General features: G+C 43.8%; 2 protein-coding genes across 3 annotated transcripts; one reads left to right on the forward strand and one right to left on the reverse strand.

Moving 5' to 3' along the window:
- The first annotated feature begins 204 nt into the window (after nt 1–204).
- tbc1d7 (TBC1 domain family, member 7) lies at nt 205–5,678 on the forward strand. Of its 2 annotated transcripts, XM_028404382.1 has the most exons (7): nt 205–638; nt 745–902; nt 1,076–1,347; nt 1,460–1,597; nt 2,282–2,427; nt 2,879–3,008; nt 3,679–5,678. In XM_028404382.1, the coding sequence occupies exons 2-7, from the start codon at nt 791–793 to the stop codon at nt 3,763–3,765; spliced, it is 885 nt and encodes a 294-aa protein (XP_028260183.1). In that variant the 5' UTR covers nt 205–638; nt 745–790; the 3' UTR covers nt 3,766–5,678. The 2 variants fall into 2 exon arrangements, with proteins under 2 accessions (XP_028260183.1, XP_028260182.1); XM_028404381.1 differs by having other exon boundaries at nt 205–902.
- phactr1 (phosphatase and actin regulator 1) lies at nt 5,175–17,385 on the reverse strand. Its single transcript, XM_028404380.1, is given in 12 exon segments — nt 5,175–5,308; nt 6,908–6,984; nt 7,067–7,207; nt 7,540–7,601; nt 7,684–7,739; nt 8,146–8,302; nt 9,256–9,470; nt 9,997–10,519; nt 10,612–10,737; nt 11,347–11,427; nt 13,754–13,918; nt 17,010–17,385. Coding segments are annotated over 12 exon segments (1,938 nt in total). The 5' UTR covers nt 17,329–17,385; the 3' UTR covers nt 5,175–5,292.
- Nucleotides 17,386–23,646: the final 6,261 nt, after the last annotated feature.

The raw sequence follows: 23,646 nt of genomic DNA on the forward strand, positions 1-23,646 counted from the left end.
TATTTGTAACCAGAGTGTTTGTTCCTGTACTTTAAAGCTGCATAATATATATCATAAATACTAAATTAAGTATTAAAAAATATATTATATATATATAAAATATAATGTTTAAGGGCCCTCAATGTATCCCACAATGCATCATTAAAAGTAGTGTCCATCCGGTGATCAATATGTACCGTCATGCATTGCGCGGACCGGCGAAAAGAACGGGACCGGAAGTTATGAGGTGTATTTAGTGTCCTAAATGTCTGGAAATGCTTTCACAATGAGTTCACTATAAGGTTCCCTACACTCAGCTCCCCATATGGGGAGTAGGGAGTGAGTGAGCGACTCATTTTGGACACAGCCAAGACGTTTATTTTGACGTTGTGACCCGGAAGTGGTTAGATAACCACATCCGTTAGCATGCAGCAGGCTAACGCGGCCACTTGGCAGATCATTTTTTTGGAAGTTTGGCGTGCTGGACTGATTTTCTGACGTTCAGCCAAATGGCATGTGGTTTCTGTAGTTCTAATTTAAAACGTAGATATTTTTTTCGCTCGTTGTTTTTTTGTATCGAGGCTAACGTTAGGTAAAGTTATGTAGCAGTTAGCTGCAGTATAGCTAGATCCAGGTTGTCAACAAATAAGAAACACAAGGTAGGAGCCCAATTTAAACATTCATGAATTAACTTTGAGTCCACCTTATGCACCTTCAGCTCTGCTAGTTGACGATAGCACTGTTTCTCCTTCTGCGCTGTGTTAGCCTGCATTAATGAGAGTTAACGAAGTTCAGCTCTCGGAGTAACAACATGGCTGATGACCCTCAGAGGAATTTTCGCTCAGCATATTATGAAAAAGTTGGTTTCAGAGGAGTGGAGGAGAAGAAATCGCTGGAAATTCTGCTCAAGGACAATCCTCTGGGTAGGTAACGGAAAACCTGCTGTACACGGTGGGGTGGGTGATATCCCGCCTGTGTACTCTGTGCAGTGTTCAGTATACAGGTGGCGAGTATCCATGATACATGGGTTTGACACAGTTCATTTTATGAATTGTCTTATTTGCTGAAATAACAGAGGGCGTCTCCTCTCTTGCAGATCTGGAAAAGCTGAGCACCTTCAGTCAGAGGTTCCCCCTCCCCTCCATGTACAGGATCCATGTGTGGAAAGTGTTGCTGGGCATCCTGCCTCTCCACAGTGACTCTCACATGCTGGTTGGAGGCTACAGGAAGGAGCAGTACCAGGACATCCTGGAGGCCCTGGAGGTGATGAGGTACATCAGCTCCTCCACACCTTCCACCCACGTCTACCTGCGCATGTTCCAGCTGGAGAGCCAGGTCCTCCCTCGGTGCTCCGAGACATCACCCCCGGTGAGATGGATAAAATATCACATGATGTTCCTAAAATCAGTTCAGATCGTATTTCTGTGTGCGCTCAGGCTGCTGCTACTGTCATTACTCATTGCCACCTGTGTTGCTTCAGGATGAAGAGGATGAAGACTTCCTCTCCATCAGCCGAGCCATGGAAGAAATCGTAGATGACCCCGTGGATTGTTACTGGCTGATCAAGTGTTTCGTCAATCAGTTCCACACGAAGTTTGGAGACTCAGTCCCGCATCTTGTAAGTGTAAGAGTAAAGGAAAATATTATTGGTGTGTTATAGATTTTAAAAGCCTGCAGATCAGCCAAATCCTTGTTGAATTTTTATCACATGACTGCTGGCAAACCGTGAGTCAGTCATGTCTTCCATGTTGTGTTGAGTGCAGGATGGTTTTGTTTCGTTTTTTTACAGAATTTTGTGTGTGTAAATATTTTATATTAGCAAATACTCTCAGCTTTCATGAGCAGCAGAGCATTCCAGCAGTGAGTGCACTCCATGCAGAGCTTTGATCTTACCGTGGCTTTAGAGCATCCTCTCTCAAAGACTGGACGCTCTCACCTTCTTCGCTGAAGGTTTTGTTTGAGTCAGCAGATAAATTTGCAGGATTTTGTCTTTTACACCTGCAGTACACATTTGGGCCACATGGGGGAGCTTGTTGGATTTTGCCACAGTGAGAATGCGAGGCCGTTTGCTCCACCTGAAGGCATTTAATTGGTCTCTTTTTCCAGTAATATGTCAAGATTCATCACGTGTATCTGGCCAAAATGGCTGCTTTCTATTGATAACGTTATAAAGTAATGCTAAAGTACAGTAATATGGTCAATAATCATAGTCTAGTTTATTTATGCCAGCATAACTGTGATAAACTTCTTGTTTTTTCATGTCTTTGACTTCAGACTTTCTTCTTGTTCTTTTGTGGTGCAGCCCAAGAGCCTGGAGCATTATCTGAGTCAGGAGGAGCCTCGGCTGCTGAACCACCTGAAGAGCATCGGAGCCCTGTCTCAGCTGCCCTATGGCCTCTGGTTCAGGCGCTGCTTCGCTGGCTGCCTGCCCGAGTCCAGCCTGCAGAGGTCAGTTCACTGTTCGCCATCTCAACACCAGCAGAAATCCACACAGAGAAAGCAGAAAGCTCTTTGAACCAGCGTCATACAGCGCCTCCCAGATTTCACATCATATTACTGATCATACCAGCATTTTGCCTGGAGTTATTTTAACCAGTAAACAGTTGTTTTTGATGCACAGCGGTCATGTCCACTATTGTTGCTCCAGCATGTCAGGGGAGGTATGCGACTCTTCTTGTTTGATTGTCCAGAGTTCAGTCTGCAGTTAGTGTTGAGCCTGAACAGGCAGCGTAACGGCAGCTCACATGTCTCACTCAGCTCTGGAATGTTTGTGTTGATACCCGAAAAAACAAATCTGTAAACAGAGAGCAGTGACGGCATGTCTGCTGTTCAGTCTCCATGTCCTCTGAGGACAGCTAACCTTAAACACCGCCTGGTCTGACTGTTGGACTGTCTTTAGGGTGTGGGACAAGGTGATCAGCGGCTCCTGTAAGATCCTGGTCTTTGTGGCCCTGGAGATCCTGCTGAGCTACAAGATTATGTTGATGGGCATCAACCGGCCGGAGGGCGTGGTCAAGTTCCTCTGCAACGTGAGTAAATAACGCTGAATATTTGTTCACAGAACGTGTCGTCTCAGAGAGCAGGTAGAATAAAGAGGGGAGCTAACAGCATTAACCTGGCCGCCCTTAATTCTCCCAGTGAAATTAATACAAGCACCATCGTATTATTATTATTATTAACAGTTTAACTTTCAGGCCGTATGTGATGTTTGCTGTTTGAATTGCTAATAACACATTGGACTTACAAGCCCTTCACTCGCTGCACACTGCTGTGGATGTCGTATGTTGACACTAGTCACATGCTTCACCTGTTCCTCTCTGATTGGTTGTATCCAAATGTGTCCAGAGGCAGTTTACTCTGTGGCCGTTAGTTCTGCCCCCTGGGAATCCTACTGTTGCTTTGAATAGAACAGAAGAAGAAGGAGCATGTCTGAAAGGCTTTAAAGCATTAATAAAACAAAAATCTACAACTTAAATTAATCATAACAGCGTGCAGTTTAATTTCAGCTCTGGAGCTTTACAAAAATAAATGCCAGCTTTAATTTTTGTGAATTTTTGTGACTAGAATAAGCGTTTGATTAAAATGTAGATACATATCAAAGATGTGAATATGTACGAGTAAAGTTTTATCCTTGGGGTCTTTGTCAGAGTTTCTGCCCTATGAGCTGCTTTGTATGACCTCTCCCTCCGTCTCCTCCAGACACCGCAGGAGAACACGGACGCCATCGTGACCAAAGCCATCGACTTGTGGCACAAATACTGCGGAACCCCGATGCACGCCGTGTAGCCACACGGAGCCACGCATGAGGGGAAGCAATCTGGAGCCAGAGGTGGGACCCTGTTCTATCCTAAGAGACTGTCACGTCCACACAGGGAGCCGTCTGTGCATGACTGAACTGAAAACTCATCACAGGCTGCTCTCGATGAGCTGCTGCAGCCACTTTTCATATCGACACGTCTCCGGCTGCGATTAACAGAGACACAGTGGAGGTTCAGTGCAGCGTGTTATGTGTGACTTTCACACATAAACCTGTTTGGGGAAAAAGACGAGGAAGCACAAACTTATTATGTTTAATAAGTTTCTTTCTTTAAGAAACTGCATACATCATAGATCACAATAAATTAATACCCACATGCAGCTTTTCTGCTTTACAAAAAAAAACAAAACCAAAACATTTGAAAAGCTTCTTCACTGTATGTACATCCTCTTAGAATATTTTTCTCTCAAAACATTTTTAAAGAGACAGTAACATTACTGACTCTTGTACACACACACACACTCAGACACACGCTCAGACACACAACAACAATAATATGGTGAAAACGGTTAATTCATGGACCCAGTATGAACTGTAAACAATTTAAAGAAACATAGGGTGGCAGGTTTGTTGTGCTGTGTAAGGCTCCTCTCACACAAACAATGGAACACAAAAAAACTCCGCAGAGAGCTCAGTAACGCCTTCCTGTGTCTACAGATCATATTCTGTATCAAATAAACAAGATAATTTGGCAACTTTAAATCCCTGTAAACAAAAAAACTGTAGGCACAGCGACACATCAGGTTACTGGAGTCTCTGCAGCAGTCAGTCAGTCCGGGATGCATTCAAGGTCACTGCTTCCACAGCAAGTCGAGCTGCTTTGGTTTAAAATGGGAGTCTGAAAAGTGTTGGAGCTCTTGAATGCAGCCCACAAACAGAATCTGGAGTTATTGCTCTGTGGATCGATGTGAGTTTGGAGATTTCGAATTTTGGCTGTTTACTGTTTTTGAAATTTGATCAGGAAATATTGGAGGATAATTTGGCCTAAGATTCAGCTGCCTAAATATTTTGTATTCCTCTGGCAAAGAGAAACAGTCATTGAGGTGCCATCTGTGGAAAAGAATCGAGCCAAGGCGCCCCAAGGGAAGGAATCAGTGGAAAAAGGAGAGTGAGAACATGGAAAACAAAGAAAAGCCGAAAATCTTTATCTCCTCCCATCATTGGAATTGGCACAGACTGTTCGCTCTGTTGTTCAAAAACAAAGTAAACATGTCACCACCTATTCATCATTTAAAAAATGACAATTAAAAGCTTTTGAATATCAAGAAGTCTGTAAAGTCTCCACTGACAGGAGACGACAGTCTGGAGTTGGAAAGAATGTTTGTTTTTGTAGCTCCCATTTTCACATCAAGGCTCAAACTCACATGTTGAGGCCAACCTGTGTTTGAAGTCGACGCTGGTAAGGCGCTAGCAGTACGAGGGCAGCAGGTAGCCGTCTGAACACTTGAGGCTTCTGTGGGAGAATTAAAACATGGCCGAGGTCTGGCAGAGCCATTTTATGGCCGGTGGAACCTGAAGAGAGAGAGAGAGAGCATAGAAGGGAAGTGAGACACTTGGAAAAAACTCTGAGTTTGTTCGAAACAGTCATGCTGTCTTTAAGTAAAAAGAAACAACGATGGATTCTAACCATGGTTAGCATAGTGGCTAATATGTCCTGATTATCTGGTGCTGCTTTCGGTTGATTTGTTATTACTATCAGTGAAAAAGGAAGTACAAACTTAGCAGCTGAGCCATCCATAAGTGGGCTCATAATAATGAGCCCACTTATCTCACTTCATGTAAACAGCAGTACTGCGTTGTAATACTTTCATTTTTTCTGCCATTGTCTGTAATTGTTGTGACGCTACCTCATGTTTGGAAACTGTTGAAATGATCGCTAATAAAAAAAAAATATTCCTCACAGGACTCCTAATGGTCTAATGACTTGAACCTCATCAAAATGGACAGGTGCCTTTATACAGACGTTCGTGAACTCAAAGGACGAATCCTGAATTTTCATTTAGCAAAAAGGCCAGACACCTCTGAGTATGAGTAATCTGTGTTTGGTTTTCATGCTGTCATACTGAAAATGAATGTATAACCCTTTTAGTTTGCACTTGTGCTTCTTATTTCAGAGTGGAACACAATGCAGCTGTCTGAAATTAAAAGCTGCTTTATTGTTACAAAAGGTCTCCTCTATCACCGCAGTGAGTTTCATGAAAATCTACTGCAGAATTATGGAGAAATGAAAGGTTAAACTGGCACTAAAATCCAAATTTTGGAGAAATTTTGCATTTTTAAAAAATCACTAAAAATAATCCATAAAAGCTGCTGCAGATATTTCACTGGATTATTATTAAAGAACGTCTCCTCTATCACCGCCGTGAGTTTTATGAAAATCTATTGCAGAATTATGGAGAAATGAAAGGTTAAACTGGCACTAAAATCCAGATTTTGGAGAAATTTTGTATTTGTTTAAAAAAATCACTAAAAATAATCCATAAAAGCTGCTGCAGATATTTCACTGGATTATTGTTAAAGAAGGTTTCCTCTATCACAGCAGTGAGTTTCATGAAAATCTACTGCAGAATTATGGAGAAATGAAAGGTTAAACTGGCACTAAAATCCAAATTTTGGAGAAATTTTGCATTTTTAAAAAATCACTTAAAATAATCCATAAAAGCTGCTGCAGATATTTCACTGGATTATTATTAAAGAAGGTTAAACTGGCACTAAAATTAATCCATAAAAGCTGCTGCAGATATTTAAATAATCCATAAAAGCTGCTGCAGATATTTCAATGGATTATTATTAAAGAAGGTTAAACTGGCACTAAAATTAATCCATAAAAGCTGCTGCAGATATTTAAATAATCCATAAAAGCTGCTGCAGATATTTCAATGGATTATTGTTAAAGGTCTCTAAAATCCAAATTCACATTTTCAAGCATTTTCAAGTCATTTTAAACTTTCACACTTGGCTGCCTGTAATTATGGTCCTAACAATCTGACAGGAGCTCAGCTGAGTCTGACAGAGCCAGATGTCATTTGAGATTTTTTTTAAACAGTAGATATGTCCAGCACGACCTTGAGGACAGACTTTGTGTGCAGTTTTTGTCTGAGTTGCTTGTACCTTGTCAGATGACGACTCGACTCGTGCACCTCCATCTCTGTGCTTTTAAACTCGTTCAGCTCCTTTCTGATGGCAGCCTGCACCACAGAGACACACATGTTCAGACACAGCACACACACACACGGAGGGACTGATTCTCCAGGTTTCTGTGAAATGAACCTTATCTGCAGCTGTTAGCCGAGTCCATGGCTTGTCTGCTCTCCTGTCGTAGTCCTGAGCCTCGGCGACCTCCACGTAGTCACTGAAGCGGATGAGGATCTTCGCCTCCCTCAGCTCCTCCACCGTGGGCCTCTGGCTGAGCTGGAAGAGAAGAAGGGTGACGTCCAATCAGTCAAATAACTCGACAGGTTGCAGCATGAAAACAGAGGAACAAACATCCGAGCAGAGGTGTTCAGGGATCACTCATTTTAATGTCAGGTTGATATAAACAGAACTGGTGGTGATGACTGCGCTGCAGTGGGATTGTGGGTCGGTGCATCTCATCATTATTGTGACATGACAGAATAACAGGCTGATAATAACCAATAATAATATCATTCTTTCAAAGGAGTCACCATGGAAACCCTGTTCATATTTCTAGTTGGGGTTATGAACTAATCATCCAAACATGTGTCCACTGATCAAAGACATACCTTCCTGGATAAATGTCTCTTGATCTCCCTCTTCTCCTCCTGCTCCTCCAGATCATTCCGAGCTGAAAGAAACAGAAGAAAAACAGAGATGCAATATTTCTGTGTTTCTTCTTCCAGCCTCTCATGTTACACAAAGCCACTTACGCTTCAGTATGTTCCTCTGTTCCAGCTCCTCTGCCGTCGGCCTTTGACTCAACCGCCTGAAAAGACAGAAAACTGGTATTTTTACATAGATCTGATGAAGCTGCTCGTAGGAGGAGCAGAGAAACGTCTTCAAGAAACCTACAAGTCCAGCTGCACCTGCGTGATAACTGTAAGTACTCTCCCAGCCAGGAGGGGGCGACAAAAGTTCCGCACTGTGCCCATTGATGTATCATTTGGACTACAAATGTATTTGATGATGTCCGCTTGAACATTTGATAAACTCTCCTTTTAAATCAGCCCCCCTCTCTCCTCCCTCCTTCCAGCTCTGCCTCATCATCCATCACCTGTTCCAGCCAGGTCACATCCATCAGTGCTCACATGGCTCCAAACACTCAGCACTCGACTGCCTCTGCATGTGGAACTCACTGTGTGATGTGCGTGATGACGCATCAAAAAGCTCACCGGGTCAGTTTGGTGGCGGTTTGCTGTCGGGATTCGAGGCGCTCCTGGTCCGACTGCAGGGGCAGGATGTTCTTCTCCTCCAGCTCCCTCTTTGATGGACGGTTACTCAGCTTGATGGCAAGAGAGTCTTTACGTAGAACCCTCATGGCCAGTGTGCCTGTAATCAACACACAGCCAGAGGAAACGATCACATGACACTCAAGCACCCTTCATTCATCAGGCATTTCATCTGTGACACTAGACATGTGCTTTTTCCCCCCATGAAGGTTAATGCAGGATTCTCACACATTTTCACAGACAACAACTGACCCTACAGAAGCTCCTCCCAAAGAACATCTACTAGCCAATCATCAGCCAGTGCCATCATGTATGCTGTCGTCTGCTGGGGCAGCAGTCTGAGGGTGAGGGACATAGACAGACTCAACAGAACCATCAGGAAGGCGGCCATGTTGTGGGAGAGGACCTGGACTCTCTGTCAGAGATGTGTCAGAGGAGGACGTGGTCCAAAATAAAGACCATACTGGACTGTCCCTCTCACCCACTCCACACTGTGCTGACCAGCTACAGGAGCTCGTTCAGCAACAGACTCCGACTCCCACGATGCACCACTGAGAGACACAGGAAGTCATTCCTGCCTGTCTCAATCAAACTACTGAACTCTGAACTGTAACAGTCACTCAGACACTGCACATTCATACTGGGACATTCATGTCATGCTCTTTTAATGTAAAGGTTTTTATACAGCAGTAAATATGTTCTTTAGATACAACTCAGGGATTTAAATGCTGTCTAGGTATTTAGATATTTATTATATATTTCAATTTCATATTTCAATTTATCTTTAATTTCTATTTGTCTGTAACAAAAAAGAATTTCCCCTCGGGGAGAAATAAAGAAATTCTGATTCTGATGATTCCGATGGTAACAATGCTGAAGCTATGTGTATACGGATTGTGTAAATCAACCCCAGTGCAACCACATGGCTCACACTCATAATAGAAAAGACATGCAGGCATTTCATAAATATGTATGAAGATTAATAATGGATGTTCCAAAGAACTGTCAAACACGCTGAACATGAATATCACACAGGGAAATAAAAACGCCTACTTGTAAACAATGTGTCATCCTCATCTTCTTCCTCATCTTCCTCTTCCTCCTCCTCATCATCATCTTCTTCTTCCTCCTCCTCTTCTTCTTCTTCCTCTTCCTCCTCCTCATCCTTATACATGCCGGGCAGGTCCTCATAGTCCGCCTCGTTGGGGAGGTTCTCCTTGTCGTCGTCACACTCGATCATCACCGTGGGAATGGCGTGCATCATGGAACTGCAGGATGTCGGGAAAAGGGCAAAGGTCAGGGGCGTGTGCTCACTGTCGCATGAAGAGAGAGTGAGTCATAAAATAACACAAGAGCAGCTCAGTGGAAACGTGTCTGTGTGTACAGTTGGATCTGTGACGGTCTCCACTCAAACAGCGGTTCCTTTACATAAACAAGTACACAAAAGGCACCATGTCAGCTCCTCCATGCCTGAAGCAGAGCCCAGCTGGTCGAAAATGAATCCACTGACAGGCCACCAATCACACTGATGGATGGAGGAGATGGAACCAATATGCTTCCAAGACCAGAGGGAAGGAACACCGTAGCGTTCCGTGACATTTTATTAGAAACACATTTTTTTCTCCGAACACCACAGCGTCACAGCAAAACATCTTCTGATCGATTACTTCCTACAAAACCAGACTTATAGACGAATCCCTAAGAATATTATTATTATTATTAATGTTATCATTTGTAACCATAAAATAAAGAATAAAGTTCTTTGAGTCTGTGTCAGTGTGCCCGCTGCCTCACCTCTCAAACCGCTGCATGGTGAGGGCCAGGGTCTTGTTGAGCTCCTCTATGATGCGGCTGGGCGTCCCATACTGCAGCGAGTGTCCGCCCAGTGGAGCGTGGCCTGGAGGGGCGGGGCACTTCTGGAAGGCGAGCGAAGAGGGCTCCATGCTCCCGGCAGGTACGGAGATCATGAGCTTCTTTGGAGGTAGAGGAGGAGATAACTTCACCGACATGCATGGCAGCTTCACTGGGGCGCCGTCTGTGCAGGGTGGGGGGAGTTGTCAGACGGTCATTCAAAGACACACAAACAGAATTATGAGCACAAATGCAGACTCGCCTGTGATGTGATTGGGTAGCCTGGTGAGAGGTTTGGGTGGCAGAGCTGGAGGCTGTTTGTGTAGAGTTGGAGGTCTGGACAGCACTGATTCAGCACCGTCAGCCGGATACACCATGGGCTTCTTTGTGGGCGGAGCCTGGCTGGATTTCTGGCCCAGGTCCTGCTGAGACGCACCTTCACTGGACATCTGAAACTCCAGCGGTCCTGAGGGAAAACACGAAACATCAGAAACAATCAGAGGTCACACGGAGTCAAACTCATGACGAGGTGACCGGTGCTGAGGCTTCGCTGCCTACCTACAGCTGCTGCTGCTGCTCCTTCCATCAGGTCTGTACCTTCAGACTCCAACAGGCTGGAGCCGAGCACCGGAGAGCGGCCGTTCTCCATCTTCACCTCCTCCCGCACAGCTGGAGACGAGCCATCTGTAAAGAACGAAGACAGGAGGAAGATCGATATAAAAGAGATGAGAATGAAAGAACAGACTTCAACTAAATACTGATTTAATAACCATTTATCAAATTAACCTTTTGTGCATTTGGTCTTACTGAAAATCCATGAAAAATGAGTTAATTGATAAATGTAATAATAACAGGCAGTTTAGTCAATAATAAAATAAAGCTATTTAAATTAGTTGCATATTAATTTTTTTCAATTGCTATTTTTTAAGTAATCAATATATTATCAACATAATAATAATAATAATAATAAGATTTTTCTATTCAAACGTATTTAAAGCAAGTGTCTTGTCCAAAGACACGTCAGCATGGAGCCAGGGCGGGGTATCGAACCGCCAACCTTTTGGTCAGTAGACAAACACTCCACCCCCTGAAACCAGTCGCACAAAACTCTCATGTGAAAATTGTGACCAAACCAATAACCTGATATGATCTATAAGGAGTTACGACCCTTCCACAGACACCGCCACACATTACAGTCGTGTACAAACGGAGGTGATTTATCAGCGGAGCAGCACACAGTCCAGTATCAGTCCTGTGTGTGTTATTGATCACCTGCGCTGTGTGAACGCTCACCTTTCTCGTAAACCTCCTTCAGGAGACCTTTCTTTATGAGCTCCTCTCTGCTCTGGCGAGTGGACATTTTCCTCTCCAACACTGAGGGACACAGAGGACATGACGTCAAAACAGTAGATGAATGTTATTAGTGCTGAGGAATGTGCCTGCTGCTGCAGATGTTTTGTGTGGATTTGCTGCCTCCATGATTATTGCTGTGTACACGGTGAGTTTTCTCACAGACACAGTGGGTATATGTAGGTCACCAGGTGTGGGTTGTAATTGTTCACAACAATGTGTGGATTCCCAGGTAAGGATTTGTGGAAAGAGACATTGTTTGTAACCAATATTTCTAGATACAATAAAAAGTAAATAGATCAACAAAACTACAAAACACTGATAAATACACATACACAATTTTAGAGTGAACTGTCCCTTTAAGATGAATTGATAAATCATAGTTTCCTTGTAAAAACGGTGGCAGAGGTCCAGCTAAAACACATGGTTCACGCAACATGCAGCTACCTGTGTGTGTGTGTGTGTGTGTGTGTGTGTGTGTGTGTGTGTGTGGGGCTGCTGTGACAGCAGGGAGAGCAGCTTGTCTGTAGGAAGCCTCTCCTCACCCCTCTGCTGTGTGTTTGTGTGTCTCACTGAGAACAGGATGTGACTGACAGACAGCAACACCAACAACACGGCGGCCATGTTTGCATCCAAATCCAAACACTTTCCTCTGTTTCACAGCTCAGAGCACGGTGAATATTGAGCCTGACATATGTGCCTGCATGTCAGGCGGTGGAGCGGCGCTCTGACCGAGGACTTCATTCACAGAAGCTGACAATCTCCATTTAAAGCTAATGTGTTGTTGCAGCAAATGTTAATTATTGACTCCTGCACAGCTAATTGTGTTTGTGTCTCTCATCAACACTGTAATTAACAGCTTGTAAATGTGCTTGTATAATGTCTCAACAGGGCCACACATACTTGAACCACAGATGACACAATGTTTTATCTTACAGCAGGGATTCTTAATCATGGGGCTGCGGCCCGTTCTTGGGCAGCGAGCGTGGGCCACGTGGGCCGCAATGGAGCTTCCCACCACTTGGTGGCAGTGAAGCGTCCGCCAGTTGTTTAACAAGCTCAAATAAGCAGCAGAAAAAGAAGTCAGCTGCAAATCTTTTGACTGAAGTGAAGAAAGTGATGTCAGCCCCTCCTTTATAAAGGTAGCGAGGCAGAGCCCAGAGCCCAGAGCCCAGTGTGTTGATCCAACGATGCACTGAAGCCTTTAAAACTAAGGCGGCATCTAGAAACCAAACATCCAAAACTAGCTGGAAAGATGTTCTTTTTCAAGAGAAAAGAAAATGGCAGAAGCGTGTCGGAGTGTGCAGTGGCGGCAAGATCGTGAGTCAGAAGCTAAATGGACCCACTGTTTTCTCCACCGTGAAAACCTTGCAGCAAAAAAAATGTCACCAGAGTTCCCTGAGATGATGGATTTCCTGGATGCTGTGAACTCCAGATGCTTTGTGAGGGCGTGGAAGCAGGTCATGTCCTGCTGCTCTATCACAGTGAGGCGAGGTGGCTCTCAAGAGCACTTGTCCTCAAGTGTTTGTTTGGGCTGAGGAAGGACGTTTTCTCTTTTCTCACTGAGAAAAAAAATCTCCTTTTGCACATCACTATACAAACACCCAGTTCACAGCTAAACCTGCGTACCTCTGTGACATTTATCCACTGCTGAACCGGCTCAACATCGCACTTCAAGAGAGAAATAGCAACATACTTTTCGTAGCAAAGTTCAAGCTTTCAAGAGGAAACTTGCTGTGTGGACTACCTGGTACCAGGAGGATGGAACGGACATTTCCACTTTTATCTGACATTTCAGTGGACTCCACTGAAAATGATGATGCTTTGCCCTCACATCTGGAGTCACAGCTTCTGGAAGTTTCCATTGACAGCACTTTAAACGGGCAGTGGGGAAAACTTTTCTCCTTTTCATGTACTTTTATCTAAGATATATTACACTTATAGGTTTGGATAATTTCATTTTAATATTTATTGCACGGCTAGAGCGATGATTAGCTCAGTTAGCAGCTGTAAATACACAGACAACCACCACTGCTGCATTTAAATGGGAATCATTCATCACCTCCATGTGGCGTAAGGCCATTATTTACACAGTATTTTGTGTTATTGTGTTTGTAGCTGCACTAACTGGAGGATTGAAAACATTTCCTGGTGTCATCAACACACAGAGCAGATCTGTGCTGCAGCCCCTATATCAACCCCCCCACACTCCCCTACAGCACCTCTGTGCCCCCCATTCATCAATGCTACTGTTGCTAGGAGCAACAGGGAGACATTTATCTGCCGCCAGAGACGTGAGTACAGCAGAGGAGGAAGAGGAGGAGGAGGAGGAGGTGTTTGTGGTACTCACCTGCAGAGGTCTGCTTGAACTTCTCGCTCTTCTTCTTCCTCCACTTCCAGGGTTTGAAGAGGCGCCCCAGAGTGGCGAACTTGCTCCGCCGTCGGATCGGAGGCGTGTGTGTGCCGGGCACCAGCGAATCAGAGCGCATGGCAGCCAGACGCTCCACTTCCTCAGCTGGAAGACACACAAGGCAAACAACACGATGATGACATGTTTTCATGATGTTTACGGACATGCAGTATGCTGAAACATACAATACAGGCGCACCACATTTAGAGCTGTAAATGTTTAAAAACGATATTTTTTTATTCGAATAATATCCAGGAATATTCAGGCCTTTTTCTGGTCTTCTGTTTGTACAGTTCTGATCATAATCCCACAGAATATTCAGGATTTTACCCATAAATTTACAACTCTAATTTCTGAGAATGTTCTTTTGTAACTTTGTGATTTTATTACATCAATTTTAAACGTTATTGTCAGGGAATGTCCCAAGATTTTTCCTTTGGTACATTTTTAATCCAATAACAGAGAATATCAATTTTTCTCATAAATGATTATTTTGTCGCAGTCTGTAGCTTCTCAAATCCGATGACGACCTTTTAATGTTGTTCTTGTTACACATCTGTGAAGTGATGGGTTCAATCAAACAAGACATTTAAAAACATCCTCTTGAATAACTGTCAGCTTAATCAATAATGTTATCAATCTGTAGTGGCAACCCCTGACGGGTAGAGTCCAGGACTCCCGCTGTCAGATCTGGCCCTCAGTGAGGCCTCAAATTTCCGATGGAATCAATCTCACTGATCACAACAGAGAAATAAATCCTGAGTCAACCAGAAACAGAAACGTCAGGTTGTTTTGTGGTCACGTTGAATCAGACACAGTCACCGCTCCTTCATCCTGCTGCTTATTCACAGTGATAATGGGCTTCTTCACTCTGTTCCAAATGTCAGAGGACAGACTCTCCCAGGGGGTGCTGCATAATCAAGTCAGGTAAAGCTTATTTGGATCGCTGTTAATCACAGTTAACGTGTCAGGTGGAACCACCAGCAGAAAACGGAGGAGAAGGAAGGATGGAGGAAGGATGGATGAAGAGAGCTTCATCATCAGAAACATAACAGTGAGCCTGAGCCTTCCCTCCTGCTTTCCATTCACACATTCTGCCCCTGAGCTGTAGGTCCCTCCACCCCACAGGGGAGCTGTCTGAGAGTAATGGAGCCCAAGGCCACTCTGTGCAGGATGCTCCCATTTAAAATAACACCTTTCCCATAACACACTCACACACAACATCCACCGCAGAACGAGGGCATGGTGCCGGAGCCGGCAGCGATGAATAAAAAGAATCAATTAAAAAAAAGGGAAACTAACATCTCAGCAGGAATAGGTGGATGTAAACACACAGAGACACCAGCAGGCACAGATGGAAACACAAGAATGAGTCCACACAGCTGGAGAGAAACAAAAACTGTGGAGACGCTCCTGTCCTGCCGTTCAGAGAGCAAAGCTGAAGAGGGAGCAGCTTTATTTGGAAACAGAACCCATGGAATGCATCCAAGAAAAGTTTCCGATGCATTCAGATTACAAACATTCAGAGGAAGTGTAATCCCTCTCACTACCAGAAGGGGGAGAGCTCAATCAAACACTGTAGCTTTAATCTTGTCTGGAACTCTTGTGTTCTTATTCAAATTTCAATTAAATGTTCAAACGTCCACAAAAACAAGGTCATTTTTGGAAGACACTTCATAAAACAAGCAGAAACAAGCTTTTCTGGACCTGAGATTCTGCCAACAAACAGGGGCAACATGGAGCAGTCAGTAGCAGATTCTGCCTAATTTTCAGTCATTCTTTGTGTTTTTTTAACATAATTCCTGACTTCTCACTAAATGTTTTCTATTGTTTGAGTTTTTCGCAGACTCAGAAACAAGCGAAGCAGAAAATAAAATCTGAAAAGGGTTCTGTCAGCGGATGGAAGAACAAGCGGAGCTGCAGACAGGAGGAGGAGGAGGAGGAGACGTCAGCAGCCTTGAGGTGGCCTTGTTACATGAAGGATGTCAGTTCAAATCTGCACCAGCTCAGCAGCTACCACTGAGAAGCCTTTTGACAACACCATGCAGCCTCCCTCCACCCTCCTCCAACCACTCAGCAGACAGCGGCATAGCACTCCGGTGTGAATGTCAGAAACCTTCCCTCCACAAAAGGAGCACCAGCGTAACATCCACACCACCGAAAACACACTGATCCCTCACTGATGAGAAGCTGTGTTTGTGTTTACTGGAATGTAGGAATTTAAACGCTTGTGTTTTGTTTTCATAAACCAAACTGAGGGCGTCCTCCTGACCCTCCTGGAGACGTCTGAGCCCCCCCCCCACCCCAGCAGCAGTGAGTCAGAGGGCTCATCAGGCTCTCACTGCAGGGCCACATTCTTTCAGTGTGACCCCGAGTCTGTTATTTCACTGCAGCCTCAAAACACTCTGACTCACCCCACAACAACAGCAGCAGCAGCAGCAGCAGCAGCTCGGGTCAGACTAACAGCCTGAAGATGAAGCTCGCCTCATCTGATGACTCAATGTCCTGCCTGATTCACGGCCTCAGATTAGGTCTCATTATGGGGAATGATTAATCAATACTTAGCAGCAGGGTGATTGCATTGATCCGTGTTTCAAGTAATCTATGAAACAGCTAAAAAACAGCAGTAAAATTCAAGCACATGGAGTTTTTTTCTGACACTGAATTTAATTGCAGATTAAAATTACCGTTCACTGATTAGCTTTGGCCAATTACAACATTATCATTAAGTGAATTGTGCAGAAATCTGCAGAATAAGAGTTGGAAATGATAATTAACCACCTGAATAATTAGAAAAACTGTGATTACTGTTGATTAAGTCAGAGGTTAAAGAGTCCATAAATTGATCAGCTGATTGACAGAAACTTAATCAGCCATCACGTTGATTTAAAACCTTCAAATAAAGGGATGATTCGTGGAACAATTCATACTTATTTACAGACATCATCAGGATTCAAATCAATTCCATCACTGTATTTAATTTAGATGTTTTTTTTTTAGATTGGAGGATTTGAAATCTGTGAAATTAGTTGGATCTTATCTTAAACCTCCTGCAGCAGCACCAAACACTGACACCAGGACCCGGCTGCAGATTCCCCGGCAGGCAGGGAGCGGCCACCTCCTCATAATAAGGATTTAAAATCAGAGGAGCGAACCTCTCCCTCCCCCTCTGTAGTAAAGTGAACTCCTCTCTCACCGTCCCGCGGCTCCGCTCCCCGGCAGTTGCTGCAGATGTGTTTGATCTCTTTGCCGATCTGGCAGTGGATCATGAACGGCATGTTGTTGTTGTTGTTGGCGGCGGCGGCGGCGGCGGCGGCGGCGGGCTGGTGCTGAGGCTGGGGCTGTTTGCTGGAGCTGCTGCTGCTGCGGGACTTCATCCGGGACAGGCAGAAGGCTGCTCTCCTCTTCCTCGGCTTCTCCTCTTCTTCGCACGCCGCAGCCGCCGAGCACGCGGTGTCGGTCCTCGATCCGGTTCCGGACCATGAACACATCACGTCGCCTCCCCAGACCGCCATGTTTGCGCTGGACTGCAGGGCTGGACCCTCTCACCCTCTGCTCCCGCAGAACGGATTTCAAACGGTTTGCAGCGCTGACCACAGCCAACAAGTCCGCCATATTGGAAACACAGTTCCGGTCTATACTTACAAAATAAGAGTTTGTTTATGCTTTCCTTTTGGCTTCTCTTCATTTATATGCACTGCAGAAAAATTATGAGATGTAGTCAGTTGGGTAATTTCTTTGTTTTTGCCAAATTGCATAAGACTTGTGTAATATTGTGATAAAACAAAAACGTTACATACAATGTTTTTAATAGTTTCCATCCCTCATCTGAACCCGCCTTGCCCAAAAACATTAAAACAGCTCCGCTACTGGTAACTTTGCTGTGTACAAATCAGTACATTGTATATTCTTGACTTTTGTTTCGAAGGCCGGTCTCATTTCCGGTTTATGTCCGTATTTCCGGTGTTAGCTTGACCTCCTTCTGGCCACTACAATTACAGCCAATCAGAGATCACTGCTGCGTTAAAGACCGGCGGCTTTAACCAATCAGCTCGCAGCAGCGGCAACTTTAGAAGGTAGTGATTTTAATTTAAGAATGAAATGATAAAAAACTGGAAGATCAATTATTTACAAAATTAAACTAATTTAATGCCACTTAAGATGTATAATCTATTAGTTATAAATCTGTTTTATGAAAGGTATTTTATAAATGACAATATCATTAACGTCAGTAATAATTATGGATATAACAGCACAAGGTGGCAAGATAAAATAAAAACACATTTAACATTAGGAAAAATGTCTGCAAATCAATGTATCTGCACTCATGTGGAGTTAAAAGCTCTGTAATATAATGAGCTAGGAAAGTAGTGATCAATAACGCCTGAAAATAAACCCTGAACTTCACTGGAAGCTGATGGAGGGGCGCCAAAGCAGGAGGGACTTTTGTTCCAGGTAGCAGGCAGCCTGTCAGCAGCAGGCTGTGCTTTGTGTTCCGATCAGGCTGAAACAGGCTGAGCTGTGATACAGACATCACAGATAAAAAAAAAACTCCAACATCTAAAAGAAGCTAAATTTGGACTTTGACTGATTGTGAGGGAGACATTAGCAGAATTCTCTGTGGAGGCCAATAAAGGGTCACAGCCTGCAGTTACACATCTGAACCAGCAGGTGGAGCTCACCAACAACAGATTGGTTTTAAAATGAATTATTGTCCTTCCTGTAGCAGCGACAGACTGAGCTGCAGGGTGCAGACTGGTTAGGAGGAGTCGGCCTCTGATTAACTCCTTCCTGTTCCAACAGTCAGCCTCACAAGACGAATACACCTCGCTCAGATGTGTGTGTGTGTGATTAGACCTGTGTTTATATAGTCGACCATGCAGAGCAGCTGTGCATCGTGTACTGACGCTCATTTATTTCATGCAGCACTAACATCAAAAGCTTACGCTGCATGATTCACGCAGGCTTTCAAATTCAAAGTACCTGGCTGTGTGTGAGAAGATGAAACAAACAGTTTAGTGAACAAGCTGCACGTCTGTAATGAGTCCTCCTCCTCCTCCTTCTGTAACGTATCAAGCTTGGGTTCAGTAACACAACATCAATACAAACTCAGAGATTCTCAGCTGGAGGGATGAGTGCCTAAACTGAAGCACCATCACGGCTCCTCGTTTCTGTAACCGAGTCTTATTGCGATGACTCGCCTGGTTTAATTGTGTGAAGGAGATCAGAGCAGTGGTGGTGATCAATGAATCTATAGCCTCACTGTCTTACACACAAGCCACAGAAAGTCTCAGGTGACTGGACCGTGAAGGTGGTGGCCTCTGCACACACAGCGCTGCATGACATAATTTTTGGCTCAAATTATGTCAAAGAAGTTCATAGCCGTGCTAGAAGGACACAAAGGAAGATGAAAGATTTCAGTTATTTGAAGTTAGAGTGGTCGATAACTTCAACATCTATTCGTCCATCTTGTCACAGGGGTGCTGGAGTCTATCCCAGCCCTTTATGGGCGGGAGGCGGGGTGCATCCCGGACAGGACACCAGTCCACCGCAGGGCTAACAACAACAGTCTGTCCCCTCAGACGACCTCTCCTCCAGCATAAAGAGGCAGCTCAGTGGCTGCCATTTTGGAAACAGAGTATGATATCATCACCACTTTCTTCTTCTACAAAAGTAGAATTATGTATGCTGCAGAACCACTGGGCTAAGTGTGTAAATAAAGACTGGAATATACCTGTGCCAGGTTCTCTCCTTCTACACCAGGCCAAACACGTGTCAGTCACCCCTACAGACTCCACACCCGTTTGCATTAACGAGCAGTCAAGTGTCTCCTTGCTTGGTGTGATTCCAGTAATCACTGTTGAGACGTGTGGATGTTTATCGGAGCTCACTGAGACACAGCCTGTTCATTCTAGCCTCACCCTGTAATTTCTATAATCAAGCTCACAACCACACAGTTATACAGTAAAAACACACATTCAGGAGCTGAGAGGAGACGCACTATTAATGAATCACACAGTCTGTATGCAACAAAGCAAACCATGTCCAGTGTGTTTAAAAATCATTCTCATCAACCTCAGCTTCTCTACGTAAGGTGATCACTGGCACCACAAACACAAGTATAAGCTAACAACCTAATCTACAGTCAGTTGACAACTCAGCTAAGACGATAGACGATAAGACAATTTTTCAGCCCATTGAAATGAATAGAGAAGTTTCTCCAAACTCTTTTAAACCAGTAAACTATCATTCTGTCCAACTGTTTGACTACATTTAAACACAGGTCTATTATTTTCAAACTATTTAACTATTTAAATGATTTAACAATTTCTAAAATTTACATTAAAGTGAACAGAGGAGCCTTTTAATCCTCAAGCGTCATTATGGACATTTTTGTCCATTTGGGTAATCTTTGCCTCTTTACCTGGCCACCATTTTGTTTCTGTGTTGGCGCATATGGCACAATTGTTTGTAACAAAGACTCTCTCTAGACAAATGTTAAAATTCTTATTACAATTTACCAGAACACTGTGACACAAATTTACCACAATTTGTGTCATTAAGGACAAAAATCCAGTCCACTTCCAAAAAACTGCTATAAAAACCTAACAGACTAATATTTTTTTCTGCTTTAGGGTATTTTCAAACTGCTGCTACACAAAAACTAATAATGCACCAAACTCAATATTTTGGCTAATCTTTGACATATCCATAACTGCCATTTGAAGGGTTAAATTCCTCAAATTGATTTAATGTTTGGTAGTTTTGAGCAGTGCTGAAGTTGTTTAACATATTTATGCAGAAAATGAATCTGTTAAGTTTTTATAGAAGTTTTTTTCATGGGGACAGCGTCCAGGTCGTGTACAAAAGCTGTATGTAAACAACCGTCGAACTACAACAGCTTTGCCACAAGTTTATTTTCCACAGGGCTACAAAGGAATAAACTGCTTTTAGAACCGAAAAAAAATGAAGGAAGGAGCGACATGGGACAAAAAAAAAACGCATGACACATGCGCACACGTGGTCCTACTGTGGCCTGAACGGACTCTGTATATTACGAGGCGCCACCTAGCGGTTTGGAGGACAACAAACAAGCAATACTCTAGCTGGATTGACTTTCTCCAGTGTGAACGGGGCCTATATGTGCATCTCAGAGCTGATACACCCTAAAGCCTTCCACTTGATTCGCAGACTTAAAGTGATCATTTGTCTGAAAAACGTACATATCATAAACCATGTCTACAGCACAGAAATCAGAGCTATAGAACCACATAAAAAGGCCTGTGTTATTTCAAACTTCAACTCCCCAAATGCTCTGGGTTGCTGCTCCCAACAGTTGATCAGGGAATCATGAAGTATCTATGTGGAGTGGACATTTTTGTCCCTAATGACATGAAAGGGTAAATTAAATAGACGCCTGAGGGTTAAACCCATTCAACTTGGAAAGGCTAAAAGTCTGTTGCACTTGTATTTAGATGTTGGCAGTCTCGGTTGGTTTTTGAACTGGAAATGGTTTAACCATCAAGTCATTTTTGGGCTGCCTCAGATTTTAACATTAGTCTGTATTGTGCTGAATGTTCAGAGCTAGGGTGGAGAGAGCCTCAGCAGACCCCCGAAGCAACTCTCTGTAACCTGCTGTAACGCCTGCAGCCGACAGGGATAGATTGTACATCATTTCGAAGAGAAATCAGTTGGCTTTCTAACAGTGCAACTCTCAAAGCCGAGAGCCAAATGGTTTAGACTTCAGAGCCATTTGTTTGGACCAAACTCTCATCTCAGCTCCATTAAGAGCCCATATAAACTGGAAAAAACCAGATGCAACCACTTCGCTAACCTGCCGACACATTCCACACCTTTGACATGATGAACATGAAATCACAGTTTTGTAGCAACATCTTGGGATTCAAATAATTTCGAAATCAGACATGAAACATTACATCTGTCATATTCATCCCTACTCAGCTTTTCCACATTAAAGTCCTGCAGCCTGTTCTTCTTTTAAACTTCAGGTATTATTACAGCCTCAGACAGCTCATGCAGTGGAAGGTCAGGCAGGATGCCGTCAACGTGTTGTGCCTTCTTCTCCTTTTGATAATTTCTTCAACCTTTTAAAGATTCCAGCTTCTTCAACAGGCAGCAATCAAACGTATTTTCTACTGAAAATGCTTTTTCTAGTTTCCCTAAAAACAATACATGTTCTGCTTCCTGTCTCCTAAGTGGACAGGATGAGAACATCGTCTAATGTAATCAGTAAAGAAGTACATGTCTGACTTTGCAGTATGTTTATGTAATTTTATTTAATAAGATATTTACACAGCTAGCAGCTCAATTAAGCAGCACGACAATGAGTTAGTGAGGACATTTGGCCAAATCGTTCAAAAATGTGGTGCTGAGACCCGGAAAACTCTCACACAAAGATCGGTTAAAGCTTCGGTGTCAGCACGTTTGAAGGTATGAAGCTTATGGAAATGGGTCATATATTTAGTTTTACGACTGAATTTGAGATGGCATGACACACTGCAAGTCTCCTGCCCAGGGGCGGGGTTGCGGAGAAGCCCGTGTGACACAGATTCAGGAAACGACTGCACGTGTTTGCTCATACAACACATGCATTAATAGCTCAGACGTTCTGATCATACACTCGAAGATTTGGTGACATTGTTTATCTACATTGGGAAGACGTAGTGACCAACAGTATTTTTATATTCCAGTTGTTCAAAAATTAAAATGTAAAGACATTTGTTCTGCCTGTATGTTTTTCCTTTCATTTGAATCCATATCTTGCTAAATTTTTCTGAATTAAAATTCTCCAATCCACATAATAACTGTGTCAGGGGTGGGTGGGTGTGGGTGGATGTATGTCTCTCTGAGGTTTTTAAACCCTGCTCTGGGGCTCCGTGGGGGCACAAAGGTTTGGCAGGTTACAGCTCAATGTGCTGTGGGTAGTAATGGCCTTCATGCCTCAGTCTGACAAGTCCAAGCACTTTCTGATAAACAACTAACATTGCATGGTGTGTGTGTTGTGTGTGTGTGTGTGTGTGTGTGTGTACACTGCATACTGTCTGACAGACACTGTGCAGGTGTTGTCGTCACGTCAGAGTTGCAGCGTGTCCTCGGTGAGACAGCCTGCTGTCAGATTATTTGCTGTCTGTGAGACACTGAGCTCTTTACATCTGTCTCACCAGAACCATCCCGTCCAGCAGCAGCTGCTTCACAGCAGTCTAAACATGTACTCCTCATCAGCAGCCCGGAACAGGCTCCCCCCACCCTGCAGCTCACTGTATACCTGTCAGTCACAGCTACATCAGCAGATAGCGGACCCTGATATGGACTACAGTTTCTCGCCTCACATCCCCACATCCATTAACTGAATCAATCTCACCTTGACCTGCCTGAGTGGAGATTCACATCTCCATGGTGCTGAGTGTGCCTCACAACTCTAATGAGATTCTAACACACACACACACAGACTCTGAAGTTTGTGTTTCCGTGTCTGCTGAGGATATTTATGCTGTTTCTATTCTATTCATTGTTTCTACTCCATTCTTAACACCCTCCTAAAAGACTTCACTTCTTTGTCCCCTTGGGGAAATTCTTCTTCACAGCACCATCTCCATTCTACAGACAATTTCACACTGACACCATGTCACACATATATCACAAAACCTCACAGAAAACACACATTCAACAGACAGTCCTCACTCTGGCCTGTTCAATGAGGCCCAGCAGGGACCAGACGTTTCACAAAGTGAAGCCAACTATTAGGTCTAATTTTCTGAGTCTGAACAACATGAATCTGGATATATCCAGACAGATTTCAGTCCACCTCTTGG

The sequence above is a fragment of the Parambassis ranga genome, chromosome 4 (genome assembly GCF_900634625.1).
Source record: "Parambassis ranga chromosome 4, fParRan2.1, whole genome shotgun sequence".
Taxonomy (NCBI): Eukaryota; Metazoa; Chordata; class Actinopteri; family Ambassidae; genus Parambassis; species Parambassis ranga.

Coding starts and splice junctions, on each gene's coding strand:
- tbc1d7 (XM_028404381.1), top strand. CDS start 791: ATGGCTGATGACCCTCAGAGGAATTTTCGCTCAGCATATTATGAAAAA. Junction 1,598..2,281: donor GAGACTCAGTCCCGCATCTT/GTAAGTGTAAGA, acceptor TTTGTGGTGCAG/CCCAAGAGCCTGGAGCATTA. Junction 3,009..3,678: donor TGGTCAAGTTCCTCTGCAAC/GTGAGTAAATAA, acceptor CGTCTCCTCCAG/ACACCGCAGGAGAACACGGA.